The sequence below is a fragment of the Chaetura pelagica genome, unplaced genomic scaffold (assembly GCF_000747805.2).
Source record: "Chaetura pelagica isolate M959 unplaced genomic scaffold, ChaPel_1.0 scaffold15, whole genome shotgun sequence".
Taxonomy (NCBI): domain Eukaryota; kingdom Metazoa; phylum Chordata; class Aves; order Apodiformes; family Apodidae; genus Chaetura; species Chaetura pelagica.
The window spans coordinates 4,467,976-4,486,026 of NW_009953507.1; the positions used below are offsets into that span (position 1 = coordinate 4,467,976).

Sequence of the window (18,051 nt, forward strand, 5' to 3'; positions counted from 1 at the left end):
CCGCCCTGCCGTTGGTGGGCCGGCGGGCACGGGACCCCGACGCCGGGAAAGCCGGCGGGCTGGCGTACTCCATGGAGGCGCTCTTCGACGAGCGCTCCAATGACTACTTCTCCATCGATGCCGAGACGGGCAGCGTGGTCACCGCCCGCAGCCTCGACCGGGAGACGAAGGATACCCATGTGCTGAAGGTGATCGCCTCCGACCATGGCTCTCCACGCCGCCGCTCAGCCACCACGTACCTGACGGTGACCGTGAGCGACACCAATGACCACGAGCCGGTTTTCGAGCAGCCCGAGTACCGGGAGAGCATCCGGGAGAACCTGGAGGTGGGTTATGAGGTGCTGACCATCCGTGCTACTGACGGCGATGCCCCAGCCAATGCCAACATGCTTTACCGCCTGCTGGAGCCAGGAGCTGGTGATGGGGTCTTTGAGATTGACCCACGCTCTGGGGTTGTGAGGACCCGAGCCCCAGTGGACCGTGAGGAGGTCTCTGAGTACCACCTGGTGGTGGAAGCCAATGACCAGGGCAAGGACCCAGGACCTCGCAGCGCCACAGCTATGGTGCACATCACTGTAGAGGACGAAAACGACAACTACCCGCAGTTCAGTGAGAAGCGTTACCTGGTCCAGGTGCCAGAGGATGCTCCAGTGAACAGCCAGATCATGCAGGTGCAGGCCACAGATCGGGACCGGGGCAGCAATGCCCAGGTGCACTACAGCATTGTGAGCGGCAACCTGAAAGGCCAGTTTTACATCCACTCTTTCTCTGGTGCCATCGACCTGATCAACCCTTTGGATTATGAGACTATTCGGGAGTACACGCTCCGGATTAAAGCCCAGGATGGGGGCAGGCCACCCTTGATCAACTCCAGCGGCATGGTGTCGGTGCAGGTCTTGGACGTGAATGACAACGCCCCCATCTTTGTCAGCACTCCCTTTCAGGCCACGGTGCTGGAGAACGTTCCTCTGGGCTACTCCGTGCTGCACATCCAGGCTGTGGATGCTGACTCGGGGGAGAACGCCCGCCTGGAGTACAGACTCATAGAGATGGCACCATCTACTGCAAGTGCCCCTGTGGCAGGTGACTCTGGGTTCCCTTTTCAGATCAACAACAGCACAGGGTGGATCACAGTGGCTGCAGAGCTGGACCGAGAGACAGTGGAGAACTATCATTTTGGGGTGGAGGCCAGGGACCATGGGATACCGGTTATGACCTCCTCAGCCAGTGTGTCCATCACTGTCCTGGATGTGAATGACAACAACCCCACCTTCACAGAGAAGGTGTATCACCTCAGACTGAACGAGGATGCAGCTGTGGGCAGCAGTGTCCTGACCTTGACAGCAGTGGACAGGGATGTTAATAGTGTTGTGACTTACCAGATCACCAGTGGCAACACCAGGAACCGTTTTGCCATCACCAGTCAGAGCGGAGGGGGGCTGATCACACTGGCCTTGCCCCTGGATTACAAGCAGGAAAGGCAGTATGTGCTCACAGTCACTGCCTCTGACGGCACTCGCTTTGACACCGTCCAGGTCTTCATAAATGTGACAGATGCCAACACGCACCGCCCAGTCTTCCAGAGCTCCCACTACACAGTGAGCGTTAGCGAGGACAAGCCCATTGGCACCTCTATTGTCACCATCAGTGCCACTGATGAAGACACAGGGGAGAATGCAAGAATCACTTATATTTTGGATGACAACATACCCCAATTTCGCATTGACCCTGACACAGGCACCATCACCACCCTCATGGAGCTGGACTATGAGGACCAGGCCTCCTACACGTTGGCCATTACAGCCCATGACAATGGCATCCCCCAGAAGTCAGACACCACCTACGTTGAGATCCTGATCCTTGATGCCAATGACAACGCACCCCGCTTCCTGCGTGATCGCTACCAGGGCTCAGTTTTTGAGGATGTGCCCCTCTCCACCAGTGTCCTGCAGCTGTCTGCCACTGACCGTGACTCAGGCCTCAATGGCCGCCTCCTCTACACGTTCCAAGGTGGTGACGATGGAGATGGAGACTTCTACATTGAACCCACTTCTGGAGTGATCCGCACACTGCGCAAGCTGGACCGCGAGAACGTGGCTGTCTATAGCCTGCGGGCCTTTGCTGTGGACAGGGGCAGCCCGCCACTTAAAGCCTCTGTGGATATCCAAGTGATTGTGCTGGACATCAACGACAACCCCCCTGTCTTTGAGAAGGATGAATTTGACATATTTGTGGAAGAGAACAGCCCTGTGGGCTCTATTGTGGCCCGGATCAGTGCAGCTGACCCCGATGAAGGGACCAACGCACAGATCATGTACCAGATTGTAGAGGGGAACATCCCTGAGGTCTTCCAACTAGACTTGCTTAATGGAGACCTCACAGCCCTAATGGACCTGGATTATGAGAGCCGGACAGAGTATGTGATTGTGGTGCAGGCCACTTCAGCTCCTCTTGTGAGCCGGGCAACAGTGCACATCCGCCTCCTGGACCAGAATGATAACCCACCCGTGCTGCAGGACTTCCAGATCCTTTTCAATAACTACGTGACCAACAAGTCCAACAGCTTCCCCTCTGGTGTGATTGGCAAGATCCCAGCTCATGATCCTGATGTGTCTGACAGCCTGGCCTACACCTTTGTGCAAGGAAATGAATTAAACTTGCTCCTTTTGGACTCTGCCACTGGAGAACTCAAACTCAGTCGTGATCTGGACAACAACAGACCCCTGGAAGCCCACATGAAAGTGTCCGTTTCAGGTAAGCAAGCACTGGAGGTTCATAAAATGCAAAATTCTGCATGTCAGTAGGTGGGCAGTGGGCAGAAATAGACCATTTGTATTTGAGTGCACAGCTTTTGATTTCCTGAGGCAGAAATTTATCTGTGAAATTTTTGGAGAGATGCCACAAGAATGTATCGAGCCCATGTGCTGTGGATTGAAGTGGTGCGTTGAAGTTGTTTAGTAAACGTGGATCACAAGGGTAAATAAATATGTGTGTGCGTGGAAGGGTATAAACTCCTTCAGTTGAGGTAGGACCTTGACTGAAGCTTTTCTGATGTGGTTCCATGAAGGTAGTAAATGATGTAACTTGCAAAGATGCAGGGAATGTACATGCAGATGTAATCTCCTCTGCCCCTTCTTTTTTCCTCTTAAAAAAAAGAAAAAAAGGTTGAGATTTGGCATCTCTAGTTTTTTAACAACATGTTTATTCATTTCTGCACACCAGGAGGTTGGACTGGTAGATCCTGACACCTCAGACCAGTTCTCCACTGGTGTGGTCTGTGTAGATGTGATGCTGGTAGAGCTGCACGGGTTTGCATTGCTGGCATGTGTGCCTGTGGGAAATGGCAGCTCTGAAAGCAACAAGTTGTGGCTGTGTCATAAGCTGTGCAACAGTGCTGATTGCAGTAGAGTTGCTTTAGCAGAGCTAGAGGCAGATACTGGCCAATTGCGGCCCCAAAATCAGTGCTGTTGCAGCAGGGTGAAGAGAGAGTGAAGGGTCTGTACCATTAACTTCCTTGGAGAATTTGTGTCTGTGTGAAGACTGATATTGTCCAATGTATAATTTCGTATGAGCAGATACATGCTCTTTGGATATTATTCTTTTTCTGCTTGATTTCTTGTTTATAATGGAATTAAGTTTTATACCTCTAATTGTGGCATCAATCATGCAATGAGTAATTTCCTCTGCAGGTGCCACTCTATAGAGTTTACTGTGGACTTGATCCCACACTTCTGTTGACTGTCAAAGGTCTAACCAGATACATTCCTCACTGCCTCTCTCTGCCACGTAAAACTAATATTTGTATTCTTTTGGAAAAAAATAAATAGCTGAAAGTACTAGGTACATAAAATTACTCTTTGGGAGATGTTTCTTTTTGGATGTTTGTATTAAAAAAAATAATAATCAAACTGTGGCATAAATGCTGGCAGCACTTGTTTTACTGTAGGTAGCCATGGCATGCAGCAGAGCCTCGGGGGAGCAAACCTTGCTCTCCCTTGTGTTTGCAGGCTTCAGGTCCTTTTTGCTTCAGGAAAATGAAAGTGATATTAAATGAGTTGACAGCATTTACTGCAGTGTGTCACCTGACAACTCACTCCTGGTTCTTCCAAAATGCTGGGGGGCAGCTAATGTGGTAAGGTAGCTCATAAATGCCGTTTCCATGTCCTGTGAGGACTTGCAGAAAAAACAGACAGTTGGCTTGTGACCTTAAAGAAAAACATTTGGATTAAGGTGCTGGTGATTGCATGGTCACTGTCTGTCTGAACCAGTCACTCTTTATCTGGTAGCAGAAGATAAGAACTCATCTTGGAGCACCAAGTTGGGAAAAGTTTGTTGGACTAGATGAGGAGTGTGTGCAGAAAAATAGGTTACATGAACTATTGCTTTTTCAATCTAATGATTTATGTAGTTTAAGTGTATGAAATCTCAGGTAGGAATGAAGACATCTGTTTTCTTAAGTAACAGGAGCCCGATCCTTCCAACATGGGTTTCATGTTTGTTGAATGTGTGAACTTTGAAATTCTGCAGAGGTGTTGATCAAAACTGGCTGTCTGCTGCCTTTCTTGAGAGATTTTAACTATTAAAGCTTTCTATGGGTAGGATTTTAAAATAATTTTGCCCAGTACTGAACTCCGTTTGATGTTTATTTGGAGAAAGTTCCCTGTTTGGAAGTGGGAAGGGCAGAGTTTGGCGGTGTGTGATTAGTCCAGGGAAGTCTCACCTGCCTGCTTTCTGTGGTTTACCTGATGCAGTCTTAAAAAAAAAGTTCAGACAGAAGTACTCCACAGGGTTATCTCTAAGTGTTGCAAAATACCTGCAAATCATCTGCTAAAATGACCTGCCAGTTAACTGAAAAATGTGTCTATGGACTAGCCATTGACGTCTCAACCCAGATAAACACAAAGTCCGGCTCTGCTCACAGCTGCGCTTCAGGTCGGGGAAGGACTCAAGCTCTTTATGAAACTGGTGGATTTGATGCATGTTTGAGTCGGAAGTAGCACTGCTGCTATAAAAATCTTATTTCCACCTAGCGACGCGTTGTGCTGCTGAGGCGTGTGGGTGCGATCCTAGTGAGGAGCCCCGCTGCACAACTGAATTACTTTGAGTCTTTGAAACTGGGCTAACACCAGCATTCTTGCATTTCACATGGGTATTATTCAAATAAGCACGGTAATTTCGGCCTTCGGCATATAAACAAAACTTTTAAGAATCACGAAAAGCAAGCAAACGGAGACAGTCGGGTTTGTAAAACCTGAGAACGGCACATTTTGAATTAGAACTTGCTCTTAGCAGTGTGAAGGTGATCAGCAGGCTGGTGGGAGGGCGGGCAGCCCCGGGCAGGGTCTCGGTGCGGGACCTGCTGGGCTGCGCCCCCGCAGCGCGTCCCCAACCCACCCAAGCCGAGCGGGGAGCAGTGTGGGTGGTGTGGATATTAGCATTTTGCTTTGGATCGGGAAGGGAGCTTTTGAAGTCAGTCTCCTTTGAAATGAAGCTTCCTGGGTGCCCCTGTGCCTGTCCCGTGGAAGCCGTCTGAGTGAGCAAACTGGATCCCTTTTGGATGGAACTAACCCAGGGGTGCTCCGGGGGTCCCTTGAAAGGACACATCCTCTGTTTTCCATTGCACCTTCATGGCTTTCCTTCAGAAAGGCAGAGCTTGGCTTTATATTCCCATGCTTGCATGGGAGTTGTTAGGTTTATGTGGTTTTAAAACCTGGGGTGAAATCTGGACCCTGCTGTGGTTTCTTAGTGTTAGTAATAAATATATGGTTTAAATTGACAGGATCATTAATTTTTTTTTTATTTTATTTATTTATTTTTTTTTTTTTGTCCACAGTGATGTTCACAGTAACGTTAAATTGGGAGTTCTTTGGTCAAAAGATGGGTTAAACGTTGCTGAAGTCACATTGCGTTGGTCTGTGTTAAACACCCCGCGGTTCCTGCTGGTGCGGAGGGAAGGCTCCTGCTGGCCTCAACTGTGCATAAATGTTGCACAAGTTTGTCTGGGTATCACATTGCAAACGCTGCGGGCACCTGCCTGGCTCTGCTGCCACAAGCAGTCCCACTTATCATCAGCGACAGCTCGCTGGGATACAACAGATGTGTGCACAAACTCTGGGAACCCAGCCTGATTTGCCAGAGCAAACAAAGCCCAACCTAAGTGTAAGCCCCAGCTTTTGAGTGGTCCAGATAAATGCAAACTGTCATGATATGCCGTACAATTTTGGGAAGGCAGTGCTCCTTAGGAGAGCTGGTTTCTGCAGCGAGAGATAGACACCCAAGCGTTTTTGAGGACATGCAAGCTCAAGTATTGCCTTTTACATTTCTTTGGCTTTTAATCTCCAGTGGCATTCAGTGAGGTTATTGACTATCAACAAATACAAATTAAGACAGAGCTCATTTGTGTTGCAATGAACTTGGAATTTTTACTCAAAGGTTGTTAAAGGAGCTTCATTATTATTGTAATTTAAAAGTCATTATGCTAATGATGCTGGATCTCCAGCTCAAATGTAGCAGAAGATGCAGTACTTTGGTTTAGCCCTTCTGATAAAGCTAAGGCCACAGGGTGTGCCTGAAATTCAAAGCTCTGGGGAGTTGTTTGCGTGTATGAGGAAGATTTGAGATTAAAGAAAATAAAGGAACTAGAGGGGAAAAGCCTCTCTCTAAGCACAGGGGAACCTTTGGGTGCAGAGGATAAGTGAGGATCCTTTGGGATGTGGGGAGGACAGGGCTGCTGGGGCTTCGTGAGTTTTGGGGGGCAGATCTGCTGGGTCTTTCAGGGGTTATGCTTCTAGCTGCCTGTGAGGACTTGCTTTGAGGGTCAGCAAGGGGCAGTTAGCACCCAAACTACTCTCATGGCTCTGGCTCACTTCCCAAGGACATACATTCCTGCACACGGCTGTGGTGGGAGCACTGCAGATTTTACAATAAGGAGATGATGGAAATAGACAGGCAAAGGCTCCTCTCTCCTTCCATCTTTCCTTCCCTCCTTCCCTCCCTCCAGGTGGGAGAAGATGTGTTTGGTGTTTCAGTGGCTGCAAGACGTTTTCAAACTGGTTTTCCCAGGGACCTTGGGCACTTGCACTTGGATGTGCATCCTGCACTAAGGGGAGCCAAGAGAAAGCAGGAGCTCAAAGACTGCAAAGTTCAGGGATGCAGCAATGAGGGAACTTATTTAGAAAGATGATGTGATACTGGAGCTCGTTATTGGTGTATTTAGTGGGACTGAGTGAAGTATGACCCATAATAGTTAGTAGGTGTGGTTTTGAATGCTTACGTTTATTTTCCTAAAATAGCAAATCAAAAGTAGTGCTCATAATTTTAAAGTTTGGGTAACTCCAGGATATGATGTAGCTACCTAAATCCTTTATTGTGTCCATCTAGATTCTGTATTCTATTTTATTCTATAGATGAGATGCATTTTAAATGTGTCCCTCCAGCCTGCAGGAACATACATTTCCCTCTTCATCTGTGTGATCTGTTCCAGCTCATAAAAGGCTTTGGCTGCCTTGCTGCTTTCCTGTGTGCTTCCTTCCACTTCATCCCTCAATTTTGTGGGAGTGGTGTATTTTTGTTTCAAAAGACAGGAAAATGTCTATTGCTATGAGAGGAAAATATTTAGTGAAAGGCTGACTGACAAAATAACTTTTTACTGAGATAAAAGATCTCTTCTACATGTAAATAAAACAGGGAGATATCTGTAGCTCAAACTAGTGTAAATAAGCAATTCCTTTGATAAAATGATGATTCTCTGCTAGTAAAAAAAGATAAATGTTTACCACAGCACACTTTAAAAAGTAAACGAGATGTTTTATGTCAGATAAAAGGTATTTTGTCAGTCACTGTCTTTCAGAAAAATGCTACTATGCATGTAACCATCACTAAAAATGTTTGATTCTCCTTGTTCTGCCTTTGTGCAGTGAAGGTTGTATATTCTCATTTTTTGTTACCATTTTTATCAAGGTATTTCTGCCTTAATATGTCTTGGTGGTTGGAGCATACACAGATGGCACTTCTTAACCTCATCCCACAAAGTGAAACTTTGAACCATAAATACTAGAGGACATGATCAGTTTGTGGATAAAAGTTTCTATCAAAGCCCTACATAAACCCAAACTCAGCAGTGGTGTTTAAAAACCGAAGGCGGTGTTTGTATTTGCAGCAAGTTCTTGTTAAGGTTCCTGTACAAGGTATTGGGTTGCCTTGACTGAGAGGATATGAGAAACGGCTTATTGAGGTTGCAGGGGTTTTTAGCAGGTTTTGTACACACTTGGCTTAGTGCACTGGAAATTCTGTTTTGTTTTGTTTTTTGTTACTACCTAAATGTTGGTGCTTTTCTCAGTGATTTATAGGAGAGAGGGAGACTAGGATAACAAGAAGAAGGTATAAGAATGAGACTGAAGATGTGAAAGGGAGAAAGATCTACTAAGCTTTAGTTGATAATCAAGTCCCAAGGGGTAGAAATTAAATTAAGAGGAGTATTATGGTGGAATTGCCTGGAAAACTCTTCCTCTATTTTCAAATTATTTGCAAATGAGGACATAGTTGTAATAGCAATTTTTAAATTGGGTTAATAATTGGTTTATGTTTTTTATTATTTTAGGTTCCAGGGTTTATTAATGAACCAGTTTCCTTGGCATATTCCCTTATTGTGATTTGCTTCCCTCTTAGAAGTCACTGAAGTGCTCTTGCACTTGCGGGTTGGGAAGAATCCTCTTTTGTTCTGTTGTTCTGATCATACGTTTCCTTGTGGTTCAGAATTGGTTTGGGCTGGAGTTGTGAAGCCTGCTGCAAACAGCCAAACACAGAATAAACATTGAATTGTTGTCAAAGGTGATGACAAAATAACCCTTTGTTTAGAATACAGGGACTGTTTTCTAGGTTTGGATGCTAGGCGGATAGTAAACCTGCAATAGAATTAGTGGCGGGGAAAGTAGGTGATGTGAAGCAGTGGTATTTTATACTTCGTTATCTCCAACATCCCAAGTGCTACCTGAGGAAGTGGCTGGCTGCTGATAAAGAGTATAATTTTACATTTGCTCGTTGAATGGTCCTTTTTCCTTCAGTGTATGTACTTAATATCTTGAAACTCCCTTTCATTGTTGAGTCCCATCTTTGAGCTGAATGGATTTTCTTGGTCACTCCATGACAGAAGAAAAAGGGTTTTAAAGTGTGACATTAGCAGAAGGTAAGTACTGTGCTTGCCACTCTTCTGATAGGGCTCTTGCTGGGTCTGGTGGGACCCTTACCAGATGCTTTGATGGGAACCCATGCATCCTCACATTTCCACCAGTCAGGTCAGAGCATGACCCTGGTATATCCCAGTATCTTCAAGGAGGGACTGGGGAGACTCATCCATGGTGTCCTGCTTCCGCCTTGGGCTGTACTGCAGCTCTGCCAGACATCCCTGGAGCTAATGGGTTGTCTCTAGTGTTTTGGCTGAATGGGTGCTCTGAGTTCAGGGATTTCAAGGGCATGTGATAGCGCTCAACACCTATGATGGTGTTTACAGTTCAGACAGATAAGTAGCTGCTGCATAGGTTGGCGTAGCTGAGCTGCTTTTCATCTGGTTATTCTGGCTACAAAAAGCAATGACTGCACCATAGCACATCTTTGACTTGTGATTTCACTGGGTCCCTCAATTCCCTTGTAGGTCAGGTGAGACTGAGAAAAGGACTGTGGGAACGTGACCACTCTAAAAGTTGGGGGCAGAATTACTTTCTGGGCAGAAACAAGCAAACGTGGAGCAGAAACCTCTTCTAAACCTATGTCCTACAAATACCTTTTCAATATTTAGCAGCATAGGCAACTCTAGCTGTAACACTCATGCATGAAAGTAAAGGGAGGATCAAATGTCAGGCACAAGATCTACGCTCTCCATCCCTTCTCCCTCTCTTTGATAAACCCTTAGGATTTTGAAAACCAGTTGATATGGGCAGACTCGCCAAGTTTGAATGCTTGAGATAGCAGTGCAGCTTACCTGCTTCTCTCAGTGCTGCCTAATTTACAGGTTTTGGCAGCTGTCTCTCTTGGCTTCCTTCGAAATACTGACTTGTATTTCCAAAAGTATCTGTGGAGAGTCTCTAGGAAACCTAGGAAGGTTAGAAGAGCTGAAGATACTCAGATCAGATATACTGACCCTTTTTTGGTAGTCTTCCATGTTACAGTCTTTATGTTCTGGTTCCAGTGGGAATTACGCTATTTTTTAGGTAAAATAGGACTTAAGCTACTCTGGCATTTAATTTGCCATTCATTTAAGAAACAAGTATGGCACTGCTGTCTCCTGTGAATGATAGGCTGTTTTATTACCTGATCCTTTTTTTAAAAGAGTATTTGGCCAAAAGATTGCATAAATTACAGAGCAGTACAAGTTGATGAGAAACTTGGTTCTTGAAAGTCTTGTTCACAGTGGTTGTCCAACCTGAAATAAAGAGTATCTGAGACCAAATTAAATTCCATTTTGCCACTTTGTGTTTCTGTGACAAATGACAGTTTTAGTGTTTTCCCCCCAGTGCAGCACTGAACTATTTATAAATGTTAACAAAAGTTTCCAAAAGGGGCAGGGTGTAATCTTCATGGAAAATTTTGAAATCTGCCACTGAATGATCTCTTGTTTGTTTGGCGAGGATTTGTCTAATGCCTCTTTTGTAAGACCTGGGTACATATACTTTGCTTGAGATTTCATTGCAGTGTGTTGACTTTGTTGGATTGAAGCAGCTTAAAAAAGGTACAGCTTGGCTCTTATGGTAAGATTTGGATCACCTGCCATGATCTGCCCAACAAATCAGGTTGCTCATGTAGGTTGCAGCCATGAGTGGCTGATAAGCATGAGAGCTGCTGGCTGGAGATGCCCATCTGAATCCACTGATTAAAGAGGGAACATAAATCACTGAGCTAATTGCCCTGTTTTTAGGTGGCTAAAGTTCAGTGGGATGAACCCACCCTGAATGTGTGTGCCAAGACGGAAGGGTTTGTTTTCTTTTGCAGCGATGATTGTACTTATTTCTGTTACAGCAAACTACCTGTACCAACAGGCTTAGCAGAGTAGATAGAAAGGATGGGGGAGGCTGTAACTTGCAAACAGGAAAATGTTTTGCCATGAATAATGTTAGGAGATACTTTAAGTGTTGTTAATAGTTTGAGTGAATAAAGGGGGAAAGTAGGCTTTCATGGGTATTTGGCATTCAACAAAGAAATAAAATTTTAAAATACTTCAGAAAGATGATCCGTGCACTTGATTTGACAGAAAAGTAGGATTTGTTGGAAGAAAGGAAAACTTTTTGGACTTTGTTTCAACAAGTTGCTAATGCTGCTAAGCTGTAACAGCCTTCATATTTATTTCAGTGTTTAGGCTTGACAAGCACAAAAAAAGCAAATAAATGAAATGGCAAACCTGTAATAAATCCTAAGGGGACCACATAATAAACATAGACATGTTACGCTTATCAAATACAAAGGAAAGTAACCTGTTTTCAACACCATTGCCAAATGCATGATAGATGCTATATTCTGTCACCTCTCCAGCACTTCTGGAAATGATGCATCTGGTCAAAATATTTTAGTGCTTTTTGAAGGAGGGAGAAGGAGAAGCTGTTGTTAACAACCATTGTCAACACTACCTCTCCTGCCTGCCATGGAGTCTGTGTGCTAGACCCAGTTTCAGGGAGAAAGCAAAAGCATCTGGGGCATACGAGGAGCTATATTACCACCTCTGCGTTTCACAGACACAATAGTCAGCACCCACTACTCTGTCTGTGCTACTAAATCCCAATGGCCTGTAATGTTTGGAAGGAAGTGTATTCAAGGTGATTCTCTGTAGGTATCATGCCACACTGGAGTACACATCATGGGTACAAAGAGCTACTGGATCAGTTGAGTTTACTCTTCCCCTTCGCTAGCTCCAGATCAGACTCCTCAAAACTGATGTTAGCAAGTAATTGAGTTTACTGGATTTAATTTTTGTCATAGCACTTTTGGACTTTGCAGGAGCCAGCCAAGCCTCTCATTTACTTATGTGCTTGAAGTGATATTTATGCTGGGTCTGATTCTAAAGGAGTCTCTTTAACATCCAAGCTGTGAATTTTATTTTAAAAATTTATTTATTTACTTAGCTGTCTGACTTTATTTTGAGTCATGTAAAAGCTGTTCCATGCTAGTGCAGCATGTGATTGCCAGCCATCAGACACTGCTGGCATGGCTAGGCATGTCTTTGGCACCTGTCACAGCCTAGGTCCAGTAGAGGATTTATGTCTAACCATCAAAAGCCACAGCACCTCACTTTTAGGTGCCTGTTCCCTGCAGTGGTCTCCTGTTTTAGGCCGTTAAGTGTCCTATAAAGTGGGAGTACTTGAAATACCATCCCGCTACAGCTTGGGCACTTCACTCAGCACAGCAATCAGGACACTTAGTGAGGGCAGAGATGGGCTGGGCTCCAGCCCTTGATCTCAGAGCTCTTACTGTGCTATGCATTAAAGAGGAGCCGAATAAGGTGCAGAAGCTGCTGTGGGACTCACGTTTCCCATCTCTTAGGTAACTGCCATAAGCTACAGGGTCATGCTCACGCTTGCAGAGCGCCAGAGAGGAGGCTTTCTGGCTCATGTTCATGTATGTGGGCATACCTTTTCGCATATGTTCAGTTGAGAAGTGGTGTGGGCATTCTGGATTTGACCCTCACCTGCTGCATTTGTTTAGGCCATAATAAAGCTGGATTGTGAGCCATTCAGACCATGTCAAGACTGGGTCAGTTCTGACTGTAGCCAGGGACTGAGCTCTTCCCACCTGGAAACTTAAAAGTAAAATACACGAGAACCCCAGGGCTGTCCAGGTTATACTTTCCTATTGATCAAACCTGATTTGTTTGTCTTCTAGCTTTAACTATTTGTAAAAGTATTTTACTTTTATGTGGGGCGGCCCCCAGATGGGCTAAAGGATCAGTTATGGAAGGATTCACAGGCTCAGACTTAAATTACACTGCTCAGTATCCAGAGTTCAACCCACCTTCGCCTACTGTTTAATCCTCTTTCTCACTGCAGTTTGCCATGATGATAGACTTGTTAGTAATTATGAACATGTTGCTGCTCGTCACTTGGATCCTGTGGCTTTTCCTGCAACGTGCTTGTTGACACTATAGGCAGCCGACAGCGCCTGACACATACAGTAAAGGTCTCTTGGCAGCAGTGACTGGGTTGAACTATCCCATTGGTTGACTTGGTTTCCCTTCTCATAGGGTGCATTTCTGACATTCAGCTCCTTTTATTGACACAGTGTAATTCAGCAATGTGTGTTCTGCGTGATGGGCTCTCCATCTGGCAGATAATTGCCTGCTGGTTAAATCCCGTCTTAGCTTCAGTTTCTTGAGATCATGAAACTTACTGATGCCTTCTGGTTGGTTTTGCAGGCTGTTTGCAAAAGGATTCGTTATGAGCTTGTGCTCGTTGTGGTTGGGATAGAGTTAGTTTTCTTCATAGTAGCTAGTATGGGGCTGTATTTTGGATTTGTGCTGAAAACAGTGTTGGTAATGCAGAGATGTTTTAGTTATTGCTGAGCAGGGCTTACACAGCATCTGCTTCTCACCCCACCCCACCAACAAGTGGGCTGTGGCTGCACAAGAAGTTGAGAGGGGACACAGCTGTGACACCTGACCCCAACTAACCAAAGGGATATTCCATACCATATGGCATCATGCTCAGCAATATAAAAGCTGAAGGAAGAAGGAATGGAGGAACTTTCAGAGGGATAGTGTTTGTCTTCCCAAGTAGCCATTACGCATGATGGAGCCCTCTTTTCCTGGAGATGGCTGAAGAACTAGCTGCCTCTGGGAAGTAGGGAATGAATTCCTGGTTTTGCTTTTCTTGTCTGTGTGGCTTTTGTTTTACCTGTTAAACTGTCTTTATCTCAATGCACAAGTTTTCTCACCTTTCAGTTTCTGATTCACTCCCCCATCCCACTAGGGAGTGAGTTGAGCAGCTGTGTGGGGCTTGGTTGCCTTCTGGGGTTGAACCACAAAAGAGCTAAAGCAATCTGGGCAACTTTATGTCAGGTTTTTTTTTAATGTTAGGTAACACAGGTTAACTTTTAGGTCCTTGCTTACTAAGCTATCCAACATTATTTTGCATTGAGTTTGGCAATCTAACACTTGAGTTTGTTGACCAAGCCGCTGATAGCACTCACTGGTTGTTTGCACTGGCTATGCAAAGTGGGAACCCTGGGTATACTTTAGGACCTGATGGATGCTGAAAGCTTGTTACACAAAACACAGTGGTGTTCCTCTTTCCTTCTCACTTATCTTCTCTCTTCTTGTTCACTGGGTCTGTTTGCCCTGTGCCTCTGCGGTACTCGCCTGCTGCAAGTTTGTACAGGGCTGTGGGCAGGAGAGGCCTCACAGGGGCTGCTTTTGTCATACCTGCTGTAAATGATTCAGATGAGCACCAGACAGAACTGAGCAGCAGCCCTGTAAGATACCCAGCTGCAGGCGGCAGTGCTGGGGACTGCCTGGGCCTGGCCAGTGGTGTGTCCAGCAGGCCACTGGAGATGGCTGGCGGTTCCACCAGGCATGGTGCTTGCCAGGGGTGTGGCAGCATCCTTTCTCACTGCCTTCCCCCTTGCTTTTTGGGAGAAAAGGCAGGTTTCTCATCCAACCCTTACCCTCTTTTGACCACTGTGCTGTTACTTGCTACTAGGTGGGTGTGTTGGTCCAAGGTGAGGGGCAGGGTCTGTCCCTTCCAGGGATGCCCCATGAGATGATCCCAGGGAACCAGTGACAGCCATCATGTCACCCATGCATACCTCGTATATCCAGTGGCCATTTTGGGTTTAGGACCTCCATGGTGCTGGCTGTCGGATGCAGCTTCCAGAGGTTTTGCAGCCAAAGTCCTTTCACTCTGTCCTTGCACAGGGTCTCAGGGCCCATAGCATCAGGTGGTGACAGTTCAACAGAGGTTTTGTTGCCCAGAGAAATTGTGGCCAGATGACTGAGTGTTGGTGCTTGTCATCTTTGCAGTCCATGGGAGCAACACCTGTACCCATGAACTGGGAATTTGGCCCCGTTTGGGTAGTGCTGAGTTGAGGATTTTTCCTGTCCCTTGCGACAAGTTGCAGTTGCCTTTACTGGCTGGTTCCTTTGTGCACTGGCTGTCCTCTGGGTCACCTGTGTCTGGGACTTTATTCAGCATGAAGAGGATTTAAGCTATTACATTCCCATTTACTACCAAAAGCATTGATGGACATGACCAATTAATGGCAGTGAACTGAGATGAGAACTGAGAGATGAGGATATTTTTTTGTATTGTATGCAGTGAACTTACGAATGAGTTTTACAAATTTTTGCCCAATCTGCTTATGAAATATGTTCCTTGCCAAATGATTGGGGATTTCTTAAGCTGAGATGACTGATTCACTCCTTGGCTCAGCCAACATGCATCAGGCTGTGCTGAAGGAGAGGTGTTGAGATGATCAGATAAAGTTACCAGGATTCTTCATAGCTCTAGTGGTAGTTAAGCATCTGTCTCTTTTTTTTTTCCTGGGGGAAAGTGCTCCAGGTGAGGCCATTTTGCCTGCTCAGAAGCCGTGTCAGTAACTCCCTGGGTTTCTGCTCTGCATCTCCTTGATCAGACTTCAGCTGTCAAAAGATCCCTTTGCTCTTTTCAAGGCCTAAATGGAAAGAAATGTAACGACTCTGATGGCTGATTTGAAAACTTTCTCAGACTGGAAGGCATCCCATGGGGTAAACAACTTCAGTCACACTCTACACATGCCATACTGATCACATAGGATGGCATTTTATGGGCTTAGTGCTGTGTAAAGTTGGCATTTTCAGGTATTTAAATGAATGTATATATATTACTAATTATAAGAAAAGACTTAATTAAATTTTATTCCTCTGCTGGAACTGAATTTTAAAGAAATCAAGCTGACATTTCAGCATTTGTGAAATTTGTGTTATTCTTTGCACTGTAGAGACTTTGTGCTTGCTGCTGTAGTCATGTTACATGACATTGCCTAATACCCAGCAAGGCATATTCTTGGCTCATTCTTGGCTTGGGAGCAGGAAAGGCTCCCTCAGGGTCACTGAATCCCTCCATGTACTCAGCAGAGAGCTCAGTCTGATGATTTTACAGCCACGTGTCAGCTTTTGCATTTCCAGTGCTTTTTCCTTTTTTGTAGTCCTTTTCCTTTTTATGGTACAGCAATTATTAAAAGCAGGGCTCTGGCTAGTTTTGTTAGCAGTGTCATCCCTCCCTGCTTCCCCTTTCTTGCAGTGAGCAACTAATTTGCTGGTGATCCATCCTGGGGGTGAGGGTTTTTTTGCTGTTGAACACCCACTCCTTCCTTATGGTCCAGTGAGAGAGGTGGATGGGTGTAGGCACCTTGCGTAGACACTCAGGTCCTGGTGCAGGGGCCTGATCTTGCAGCTGAAAGCTGGCTGTCACGATCCGTGACCTATTATATCTCCTTATTGGAGTGTATTAACTTATCAGGATTTGCTGAGAGATCCACACGTGGGTATCGCCTCACACAGAGGATACAGGAACTTATGTCCCGACTTTTTTGAGTGAATAACCTGCTCAGTGCTTACTAATATTTCTAACAACAGCAAGGTTTATTGTGGGGAAAACTTAGAGCTTCAGGGTAATTTAATCACTTTTGGAGAGCACAAGAGTTAATAATCCCAGACCAATAAACTGCCACTGCTTCTGTTCCTTATTAGACATCCTAATTAATTTATCTTCCATTTCTGTTCTTAGGCATTTTGTAGCATTTACTTTTCTCTACGATAATTTATGAGTCATGAAACCTCTTGGAACAGGTTAGCCTCTGTGTGACAGTGTTTCAGCAGCTCTTGCTTTTCCTTCAGTTGGATCATCCATTTCTGCTTTTTTAGAGGCAGCTCTGCTGCTTTCTTGAGGAAAACAATATATTGGTACTTGGTTGTGATGTGCCAGGACTATGCTAACTTCTCTTTGGAGACAGGCCCTCCACCTACTTACGTAGTATTTAAAGTACTTATCAAATACTGGGATGGAAAATTATTCCATTTTCTGAAATTGCAGTATTTGGGTGACTTATTGTTCTTGTCCAACCACTTCTGTGTGTTTGAGTTGCTTCAGAAAGATGGAAGCAACAGACCACCTGAGAAATGTGTTTGTGCATGTGGCTTCCACTGCAGGAATTTGTTAAGTGGGATGAGTTTATTAAAGAAAGTAAGGTATTACATGCTCTTGTACAAGGTATTGCTAATGTCTCGTGTCTGTACTATTCTGATAGTTCCTAGTCAGGAAAAGTTAATTTATATTGTAAAGAGGAGAAGTTGGGGAACAGAGAATTTGTTTCACTGAAGGTATCAGTTATGGTAGAAGATTGCATCTTTCATATTGCAAAATGAAAACCAAAGAGGACTGTGATTGCTACCTGCTTCTCTGAAGCACTTACGAAAAACAAAGTTAAGAGCAAAGCAGCTTAAGGAGAAAATCGGTAAGTGAGCCAAATCTGAATAAATTTAGGTGGGATGTCAGAATGCAGTTTGAAACCTTTCAGGAAGCAGATTTCTGGAACCACCTCGCTGTGAAGGGATCCAAAGAAGTGTAGCTGGGTTTAAGATAGAGCTTGATAAATTAATTATGAGTATTATTATGTATATACAACACACTTCCTTGAGAAACTTCCATGAATAAAAAATGGAACTTGTTGCTGGGAACACTCTTTTTGCATTCTCTTTTTGCAGAAATTAAACGTATATATTAAGAAATTGGAACTGCAGTAGCCCTTTGAACTGCCTGAGCTTGTGTAAGTTGTGTGCTGATAACAGCATCACTATCTTCTCCTAAACTTTGTATCAAAAGAAGATAAAACATCCACAGGGCAGCATAGTTCAACAGATAAATAAATGGGGCTGGAAGTTATTCACAAATGTGACAGGCTGCAAGTTGCAGCAAATCTGAGCCAATCTTGCTTCTGGCTGTTACAGTCCTACCTTTCCCAGCACCTGTATGACCTTGTGCTGGGCTGTTTCCATGCAAGAATTTGCTAAAAAGCAAACCTTCCATAAAAAATAATAAT

General features: G+C 44.9%; 1 protein-coding gene across 1 annotated transcript in view; it reads left to right on the forward strand.

The window, feature by feature from the left end:
• The first annotated feature begins 71 nt into the window (after positions 1–71).
• Positions 72–18,051, forward strand: part of CELSR1 (cadherin, EGF LAG seven-pass G-type receptor 1) — a 167,363-nt gene continuing 149,383 nt past the window's right edge. Inside the window, exon 1 of the mRNA XM_009999453.1 lies at positions 72–2,754. Coding sequence (XP_009997755.1) covers positions 72–2,754 — 2,683 coding nt within the window. The remainder of the gene's footprint in view (positions 2,755–18,051) is intronic.